This window comes from Triticum urartu, chromosome 2 (assembly GCF_003073215.2).
Source record: "Triticum urartu cultivar G1812 chromosome 2, Tu2.1, whole genome shotgun sequence".
Lineage (NCBI taxonomy): Eukaryota > Viridiplantae > Streptophyta > Magnoliopsida > Poales > Poaceae > Triticum > Triticum urartu.
The window spans coordinates 578,959,647-578,969,893 of NC_053023.1; the positions used below are offsets into that span (position 1 = coordinate 578,959,647).

Genomic DNA, 10,247 nt, shown 5'->3' on the forward strand with positions numbered 1-10,247 from the left:
TTGTTTCGTGCTAGTTGGTCAGTAGTGGAGCCCAGTCGGGACGATCGGGGATCTGTGTAGCATTTGGGGTAGTCTTCTTTTATTTTGGCTCCATAGTCGGGCCTTGATTGTATTTGGATGATGTAATGCTTTATTCATGTAATTGTGTGAAGTGGCGATTGTAAGCCAACTATGTATCTATTTCCCTTATGCATTACATGGGTTGTGTGAAGATTACCTCACTTGCGACATTGCTTTCAATGCGGTTATGTCTCTAAGTCGTGCTTCGACACGTGGAAGATATAGCCGCATCGAGGGCGTTACATATAGACAACTGTTGCTGCTGTAGACATAGAATTACTTGCACCACTTGCCTTCGAGATTGGGGTTAATGCCTGTGCTAGGTCTTCAAACTGAATCCAAGAAATTCAAACATGTTTTAGTTCTTCATACAGTACTACGGTATTATTAGGTTCATGAGGTAAGCCATCCAGATTACATGAAGGAACTGACTTATTTACCTGCTCCTCTACTTCATTGAGTAAGGCAGCAATGAATTCTTTGTCATTGTCCAGCGAGGATTTTTCTGAGCTAACTTCAGCACCAGGAGTATTATCACCTTCAACAGCCAAGAAAGCATCGTAGGCCTTATTCAGCTTCTGCATACGTGACTTGATGAATGAAATAACCTTTGCAGCATATGGAACCGCATCTCCAATCTTGGATGCAGACTTGAAGGCCAGAAATATGTGGAAGTTTCTAGGACCAAACTAAGGAAATTAACAAAGAACAACCAAAATCTACAATACACCACATTTTCTAACTGAATTCTTCTTCAGAGAGAAAAGTTCATCCGCACAAATACACTAGCGTGTGCATTTTTGCAAATGAAGAACCCATGCAAGATTTCTGTAATCCCAAATCTATTGAAAGCAACGGACTAAAGTGTACCCCTGAAACCTGAAATACACGCCTACAAGGCGCAGCCACTTTAGCACTTGGGTTGCAAATAGGATGCTTCAAACTACTCCCTCTGTCCTAAAATAAGTGACTCAACTTTATACTAACTTTGTACTAAAGTTAGTATGTTGAGTCACTTATTTTGGGACGGGGGAGTATTATATAGCACACAATTTATGCCGTTATTACCACAAGTAGGATACATTAAGATAATCCGACTATGGTCAGGCTCAATCAAATGCTCCAAGATGGCTAAAGCTTTGAACCAAGCACTGAGTGAGTAGTGTATGTCTTCTGCAATTAAAGTATGGGCCATGAATACCAAGATCATTCAGTATTAAATGCATGAGTAATTAAGATAAATGGAAGTCTGAAACTACCTCTTTCCATAGAAACTTCAGCAAGAGAACAATATGTAAGGACTTCCACAATAGGATCGCAAGGACTCTTTTCAAGTATTGCCTTCGCAATATGCAACATTTTCCAGGCCAGATCCAAATCTGAACAAAAAATTACTGTGACATAAATAATTGCACATGGAACAAGGCCATCAATTATCGTGGTGTTATGTGTGTGCAACAGTACAGGAGGCAGGTCCACCTTTAGGTCACCCCCAAATATTAGGACTCTTTTTCACTTCCAAGTTAGATAATTGTATTTCCTCATTTGTGGGTACCCCTATGTATATAAAGAGAAGACAACTAGATGCACATAATATGTAGATGATCAAACTAAAGACAGGATAAACTGATCATCAACATTTCCTCATTCATCAATACCTTGATGCATTTAAATTCAAATTAGAAGAATTACGACAAAAACGTTAGACCACAGTTCTAAATTATTTTCTTTAGAATGCAATCAACAACCAATTATTCATATTGTTGCACGATATATGTAACACATACTTTGCACCAAAGATAGTTCATTCAAATACATTGGACAGATAGCCACTTGCAGAATTGAATGAAGCTATGGTTCATAGATCGATATCTATTTAATCAAGCATTTCAATTCCGAGTGTACAAGTACTAAGCATGGCAGGAAATAAAAATAAAAAGAAGGCTAGTAACGGATATGGTACAGAAAATATGCTAATGTCCCGTCCGTTCAAAAACGTATGAGCGAGCGATAAAAAAATTGTATCCAAGATAATCTACTATGTTTTTTCCACCAGGAGCCCTGGCTTGCACTTATTGAGTAGGCACCCAGCAAGTCCAAGGAGTCCAACCCAGGTGAACTGAGGGGTTGACACCTCATCCTGACCAACCGCCCACTGGACGGTTCCTGAAATCATTTGCTATTTAATCTATACCACTATATATTAACTTTGAATATCAACCGTTGGATGAAGCTCATCCGACAGTGGAGAGGTAGCTAATCTGGACGTTGCTGACCACTGGATCTTCTCTTTACTACACCAGATTCCACCACGTATAATATCAAGAAGATTCTATGGTTGGGCTTAAGCCTTATAGACATTTTTGCACAAAACTCAAAACACACTTCTACTTTGTTCTAGACTCTTCCATACTTAAACTCTCCCAACTTCTTTTTCTAACAGTATTATCATTTATTTTTAGTTGGTATTTTTATTTTTGTTCAAGGCTATACTCCCTCCGTTCCAAATTACTTGTCGTGGTTTTAGTTCAAATTTGAACTAAAACCACGACAAGTAATTTGGAACGGAGGGAGTAGATGTACCTTCATAAATCAAATTTATTTTTGTAGAGACAACACTAGTTATTTTTGTTATTTTCTATTAGAAATTGCAATATGATATGCTTAAAGACACCTCTTGGAAAAGGAACACCCTCGGTATATTTTACCCGAATTTAGCATCTTATACTTCATGCATGTGCCTCAAAATTTTCATTAACCTATTATATATACTGTGAGAGCATGCAGGTTTTTGGTTGTAATTTGATTGTCCAAGCTCTCACATGCAATGCATGTATAATTTACTACTCCCTCCATTCCAAAATAATTGAACTAAAACCACGACAAATATTTTGGAACGGAGGGAGTGATAATTTATACTCCCTCCGTTCCAAATTACTCGTCGCAGAAATGAATGTATCTAGAACTAAAATACATCTAGATACATCCATACTTGCGACAAGTAAATTCGGAACGGAGGGAGTAGTACAAAAGAGTAAAATGCACCAAAGGTCCTAAAAACTATTTAAGGTGTGTTAAGTTAGTCCTAAAACTTCAAAACTGCATATTTGGGTCCCAAAAGTTTGTAAGTGGTTCATCTCCAGTCCTAAGCAGCCCAGACAATGTTTGACCCGCTCACATGGCGTGTTGACCGTTGCCACATAGATAGGGGTCCCACCAGAGAGAACCAAATAGAAGAACATTTTGTACAAATGCCCCTAGTAGATCTCCCCTCACTGCTGGCCCCTGTCATCTTTTCCCCATACGCATCACAGTCGGAAATGACGACGGCATCCCGGCTGGCCAAACGGATGACCACAAAGGAGTGCCTCACCACCGATACACCCCTTGCCGATTCCCCTCACCATAGCCCACCACTTGCCGTGCGTACCTTCTTCCTCCGCTGAGTCGGCCTCACAACCACCTTAGCCTTGACACAGTCAAACTCCGACGAGGCCATCCCCATTCGCTGTCTCCTCTTTTTGTAATGGAAAAATAAGAGATGGACCGCATGTGAGAAGTAAAGTCCTATCAACAGTGTTTATGCAAAATGTTCTTCTATTCGGTTGTCCCTGGTGGGACCTGTGTCAATGTGGCAATGGTCAACACACCACATGAGCAGGTCAAAAATTGTCTGGGCTGCTTAGGACCACAGATGAACCACTTACAAACTTTTGGGACCCAAATATGCAGTTTCGAACCTTTGGGACTAACATGACACACCTCAAATAGTTTTAGGACATTTGGTGCATTTTACTTAGTACAAAAATGCATAGTACGCTAAAAACAACTTTGATGAAACAGTCTACTTCAGAATGATAAAATAATTCCAGACATTTCCGACCTCCAATCAAAGCTACTAATTTGCAAATGCAGTACATTACAGAGTAGCAGTTCATTATGTACACTCCTCAGCATGTATGAACAGATGAAGAGACAAGGTTGTAATCCGTAACCAAAATAATCTTAATCAACTACGTACATTACAGAGCATATTGTAGTGTCTATGATTGTATGGAGTACAGGAGTAGTGGACTAGTGGCATTGGCATATATACCTTTTTCAGTATCACCTTCCCTTACATTACTACCAGATGCCTTTGAGCTTCCAGTATCATCTCTGCTAGTTCTACTCTTCCGCCAGTCTTGATATGGTGCAATCTCGGCTCGAGCTTTGTACAGCAAAGCATATCCATATTTGTAATATGTGCTAATACACATTGGAGAAAGTCTCCCATAATATAACACCCTAGGTGACAACAAAGGAGTACATTACTACATTTATCAGGTGCATCATTGTCAAGACTCAAAGAGTATAGCATAATGACATGAAAGGTAATGTAATCTGAGATACAACATCATAATCAAAACTCCGCCGCAATTATTTCATCAGGAAGGTGCCAACTATGTCCACTGTTTATCACCTTAGTTGGCATTCTTTGCTGACTTGGCATTGCCCCAGTCAGCGTCAACTCGGTCAAAACCACCTGAGTCAAAACCATGAGGAGGGTTGATTTTTAGACCGTGTGGTTAGTTCGGGGTGTGGGATGAACGGTTTTGAAGCTGAGGCTTGAAGTTTTAAACCCAGTGATTAGTTCAGGGTTGTAATATGGACTTTTCTCCTGTAACAACCACCAAGAGTGTCATAGTTTTAAGTGCAACTTTTAAGTAGCATATAATTAAACTGCACTACGATGAAGTATTTAGAATAAGTGAATAACTGCACTTTCCGCCAGTTAGCCTTACCACAGTTGGTCCAAAGTGCTACTTAGTTTAAGAATTTCTGATCCCATTCACTAAGTTTTTTGCAAACTGCATATGCGGTAAGGATAGTTGGCATAAGTGACATTGCTCATACGCAAATTGCTCAAATAGGTAAACTCCAAGTCCTGAAGCAAATACACATTGATTTGGGCGCTCGTCATAATTCACACAGCATAGCAAAAGAATGTTAGGTCCCGACTCACACGCATTGCTGCTTAACTAGTTTGAACCTCCTAAACCCAACTAAGCTCATCACAAACTCAAAGACTAAGTAAGTCAAAGTGCAAAGCAAGTATAAAATACCAATACAGATAACTGGACTCTGGAAGTTGTATCTAATAATCCATCTGTTGCACAATTCAGCCAGGCTTTGGAGTAAAAGCAGCATGCAGAAGGGAGAGAAACCCTAACCTGCTCCTAAGGGCAGTGTAGAAACAGTCCTCGGCGTGGACCAATTGCCCTTCCTCGATGGCCTTGGACCCCTCGTCAAACAGCTCCTGAGCTTTATCCCCATTCCATTCCCAATCCTCTTCCTCGGCCTCCTCCTCCCATCCATCCTCCTCACATTCACAATCCTCCTTGCCCTTCTCTACCCATTTCTCCTTCTCAAAGCCCAGATTCCCACTTGAGTGTGGCCGCAGCAGATCATGGTGCTCGTCTCGGGCCTTCTCAACGCTCTCTGAGGAGGAAGCCATGGCTGATGGAGGCTTTATACCCCCAGCTTGATCTGAAAATATACATTATATATGATACCAGAAATATTAATTACTTTTTACTAAATGATTTGCAAGTCAGAGGAAAGCAAACGTAAACAAGCTTGTACGGGTTTGACAATGCTAGTACCTGGAGTGTAGAAACTCATGTAGGGGATGATGTGAGTGCTGTTGGATACCTTCTTCACTCGGCCTGAATTAAGCTCAACTGTGAAGGTGCCAAGATCTGTCCGCACGAAAAAGACATCAACTCCATTGGCACAGCTGATCGCATATCTGGGCGGAGAGGGTAGCAAGTTCTCGAGCACCACGACTCTACGTATTGCCCATTTCACAGCTCCGTCTGTGCCAGCCTCCATCGACCATAATTCGAGCTTGGAGTCCTTCAGGGTGGCACACCCCAGCACACCGTCCTCTGTGGGCATAAGGATATATTCGCCGCACTTGCACTTTGGCAAGGGTGGCCAGTAAATCATTGATAGTTCCTGGTTGAGCAAGTCATACTGCAGGATGAACGTTTCCTGATGGCACAAGAAATAGACTGCATCTCCTACAAGGGCATTGGGCTGAGAGCTAATGACGTGCATGGGCAAGTCAGGGTGCTCACAAGGTGTCACGGAGCTCCAGGAACGGTCCTCTGAAGAGTAGACGCAAGCTTGCGCGACCCCCTCTTCATCGGTGCCCACGTAGACCACACGGAAGGGGTTGCCATGGCAGTCGATGTGGTCGCAGCCATCGTCGGCGCAGAGCACCGCCGCCGCGCAGTCCGGGACGGTTGGATAGTCCACGAACTCGGGCAAGGGCAGTCGCCACTGGCGGTGGCAAATGGGGTCCCACATGATGAGGCACACAGGTTCGCCGTGCCCGCCGAGAGTATTTAAGAGGACGAGGCCATGGCGAGCGTCGAGCGTGAAGAGATCACACCGGCCGGGGTGGACCGGGAGGAAGGGGGAGGTGGGGGTCAAGGGAGCGAACCAGCAGAAGACCGTCTCGTCGTTCTCGAAGAATCCCAGCAAGGGAGGCGCCCCGTGGAACTCGCGGTAGAGGCGGGAGAAGGCGGGGCCGGTGAGGCGGCTGCGCCAGGGCTTGCAGACGAGGGAGGCGCGGAAGAGGCACCCGGGGTCGCCCGGCGGGAGGCGGAGGAGGATCTCCTCGAGGAGCTCGTCCGGCAGCGTCGCCGGCGGCGGCGGCATGGCTGGCGGAGCGAGGGTTGTGGCCGGAAAGGAAGGAGCACCTGCCGGGTTCAACCAAGTCCACGGTGTGGTGGGGTTTTCTGTCAACTGGGACCGAGGAGACAGCGAGAGTGAGACTGCTCATCTTTTCCCTGTATGTCTCACTCCCAGTCCCAGTCCCACTTCTTCTCCACCCGTTAAAAAACGAGACCATCCACAACTAACACTTAAAAGCATATTTTTATAGAAGAAATTATAAGTACCACGAATCACTCCGTGACTCAAACCCGGAGTGGGCTAGATAGCTCTGTGCTATCCTAGTCAATAGAGTAATACTCTCTTCTCTTCTTCGCCTGTTTAAAATGAACAAATGCGACAATTTATCCTCTTCCACGAATCTCTTGTTTTTTCTCTGTGCGTCTCACTTCTTCATATTTCTTTCCTATTTTTATAGAAGACCGGGTATGTCCAAATGGATGGTCCACATCAAAAGCGAACAACAGCTTCACGCACGAACGATCATCCCCACTCATTCAATAGAGCCAACCGCCACCGACATCTCCCACTCCGACAACCCTCCTGCTCGACATGGTGATCTACCCTCCGCCCGCCCACCCCAAGCTTGAGCGCACCCGCATAAGGCGGTACCTAGGTATGAGGTATATCGACCCCCCCCCTCTCCCCGTCTCCGCTTTCCCGGCATGTGTGCATCGCCTCCTCCTCTTGTACCAATCCCAACCACTCACACCCTCTCGTAGCACTATGTCCCGCGATGCTGGTTTGAACTGGATTGGGGACTCCGTCCCCTAACAGCAATTGGCTCATACTTTTTTATGTTCTCCTCTGAGGAGGGGGGCCGATGCCACCGCCCAAGAGCAATCGGCGGGAAAAGGAGAGCAATGTTGCACAAGCCGAGGAGGAATATACATGATTGGTGGGAAAAGAGGCGAGGAATGATGTGCTAGACAAGAAGGGAAATCTGATGGTCGCCACGGCTATAGCCACGTTTATGGTCTTGATCCATGAAGACGGGACTCGTGAGCATGTAAAAGAACAGAGGAGTTCCGTTCGCGATTGCCTCTGAGCTTCGCCTACTTCATCACAATAGAGGGAAGGATCATCAAACCAGACCCTTGAAACTTAGCCAACTGGGCTACTTCATAAGCTACAATTTTTGTTCCCCTGATGACATGCTCATACTTAACCCTAACAAATTTATGCTCCATGGCAAAACAAATAAACAAATCATAAAAGATCGCTGCAACGATACCCTACAAACTTTGTGGTCCATTTAAACTACGTAGACCCTTTAAGTACCTATGGCCCTCATTATTAGTACATTTAGTTGAATGAAATGTTTTGTCGCTATCGTTCTCATCAATTAGTATGTTTTGTCTAATGTCAAGTGCGTTGAACTATGTTTCTGAAATGTGCCATTGGATGCGATGGTAAAATGGCCTTTTCCATATGTACGCCGACAATAGGGAGGATGTTAGAGTACGTAATGGGCTTAATGGGCCTGGACTGACAGTATAACCCGTTAGTCTTAGGGTTAATTAGAGATAAGAGTCGTTTCCTTAGAGGTTAAGTAAGCTTTGCTTGGGGGTCAAGTAAACCTCTCTATATAAAGAGAGGAGATGTATCAATCTAATCAAGTAAGAATTAAGAAGTAAATCCGTTCCATCTTGCCCGGCCGTGGGCAAAAGGCCCCCGGCCGACCCTCTCGCGTCCTTCTTCTAGCAGCACCATGACAATATGGTATCAGCTAGCTTCAGTTTGATCATGTCTTCATCGATGCCCAACCCGTCTCTTCCGATGCCGGTCACCTCGTCACCTCTGGCAACCATCACGGCTGTCGCCCCGCTCCTGCCCGCGTCGGGATCCTCCGTCACACGCGCCCCCACCGTCCTCAAGCCGGAGGAGGTGTCTGGGGCGCTGCGGGACCTAACCTAGGCGGTCCAGGAGATCCGCATGTTCTTGGTCGGGTCCTAAGGGCCGCACCCGGCTGCGCCGCCCATCGCCGCCACCGCGCCGTCGTGGCTGCCGTGGCAGACGCCGCACCAGGCGGCCTCCGCCGTGCTCGTCGGGCCGCCGTAGCTGCCATCCACCGCCACCACCGCCCGCCCTGGCTGAAGTGGCAGCCGTCGCTCCTGGTGGCCTCCGCCGCGCCCGACGCTCCGCTCCTGCTGCTGCCCCATGGCGTCCCCGCCGGGCCGCTACAGCTGCCACCACCGCCCCGCGCATGGCTGCCGTGGCAGCCGCCGCTCCTGGCGGCCTCCGCCGCACCCGGCGCTCCACCGCAGCAGCCGCTGCTGCTGCCCCAGGGCGTCCCCACCGTGCTCGCCGGGCCGCTGCAGTTGCCATCCACCGCCGCTCCTGGCGGCCTCCACCGCGCCCGGCGCTCTGCTGCAGCAGCCACCGCCGGTCAGCTCCTACCCCGCATCGACCGCGCCGGTGGGAGTCCCGATCCACCAGCTCAAGTTCCCGTCGTCGCCATCACCGCTTCCCCAGGGCGTCCCCATCCAGTAGATCAAGTTCCCGCCATCGTTGTCACCGCTTCCGGCTTGGATCACTACCCGCCACGTGTCGGCGGCGGTGAGGCTGCAGGCTGCTGCGTGCGGCCTCCTAGCACGTAGGTGTGTGCGGGATATGTGTGGTCTGCAGCTGCCGCTTCGTCAAATTGCCCTTCGCTACGCAAAGGACCTCGATCTCATCCGCTACGTCGGGGTTCTTGGGCATGCGGTTTCCCCCACGGGCGGCAGGCATTGAAAGTGCTAGTTATCGACTAGAGGGGGGTGAATAGGTGATTTTTACGAAAGTCTTCAAAACATGGAAGTTTCAAAGACAAAAGATAGAAATGAACCTATTAACATGCAGCGGAAGGTAGACTACACTAGACAAGCCATAGTCAAGTATTCAATGAAGTGAAAGCACTAAGACTAATAGCAGCTAGGTAGTATGGATCAGGATGGAAGATAGTATGAAGCCAAATAGAACAAACAGTCACACAGTGAAGACAAACAGATAATGCAAGCAGGCAATGACTTCACAAGGACCAACTGTAAGTAAAGAGAAGGAAAGGATAGAACCAGTTGCTTGGTGAAGACAAGGGATTTGTTGGACCAGTTCCAGTTGTTGTGACAACTGTACGTCTGGTTAGGGAGGCTGAGATTTAACTCAGAAGATCGTGTCTTCACCTTATTCCCCTTGAGCTAAGGACACATAGTCCTCTCTCAGTCACTCAGGTAAATCTTCAAGGTAGACTTCCAAACCTTCACAGACTTCGTTCACCGGCGATCCACAATGACTCTTGGATGCTCAGAACGCGACGCCTAATCGGTTGGAGGATTCACAGTCCTCAAGTGTAACAAGTCTTCAGATCACACAGACAGGAAGACTTCAGTGATGCCTAACACTCCTTGGCTCTGGGTGTTTAGGGCTTTGTCCTCGCAAGGATTTCCCTCTCAAAGGCTTCGGAGGTGGGTTGCTCTCAAACGACA

The 10,247-nt window shown here is 46.8% G+C and overlaps 1 protein-coding gene across 1 annotated transcript; it reads right to left on the reverse strand.

Moving 5' to 3' along the window:
• Nucleotides 1–407: 407 nt before the first annotated feature.
• On the reverse strand, nucleotides 408–6,817 carry LOC125537351. The gene is made up of 6 exons (XM_048700659.1): nucleotides 5,706–6,817; nucleotides 5,274–5,589; nucleotides 4,157–4,347; nucleotides 1,320–1,439; nucleotides 1,143–1,233; nucleotides 408–738 (listed from the first exon to the last, which is right to left on the reverse strand). Exons 1-6 carry the CDS (start codon nucleotides 6,766–6,768, stop codon nucleotides 408–410), a joined length of 2,112 nt encoding a protein of 703 aa, XP_048556616.1. The 5' UTR covers nucleotides 6,769–6,817.
• Between the last annotated feature and the right edge of the window lie 3,430 nt (nucleotides 6,818–10,247).

Coding starts and splice junctions, on each gene's coding strand:
- LOC125537351 (XM_048700659.1), bottom strand. CDS start 6,768: ATGCCGCCGCCGCCGGCGACGCTGCCGGACGAGCTCCTCGAGGAGATC. Junction 5,590..5,705: donor CATGAGTTTCTACACTCCAG/GTACTAGCATTG, acceptor GTATATTTTCAG/ATCAAGCTGGGGGTATAAAG. Junction 4,348..5,273: donor TACACTGCCCTTAGGAGCAG/GTTAGGGTTTCT, acceptor GTTGTCACCTAG/GGTGTTATATTATGGGAGAC.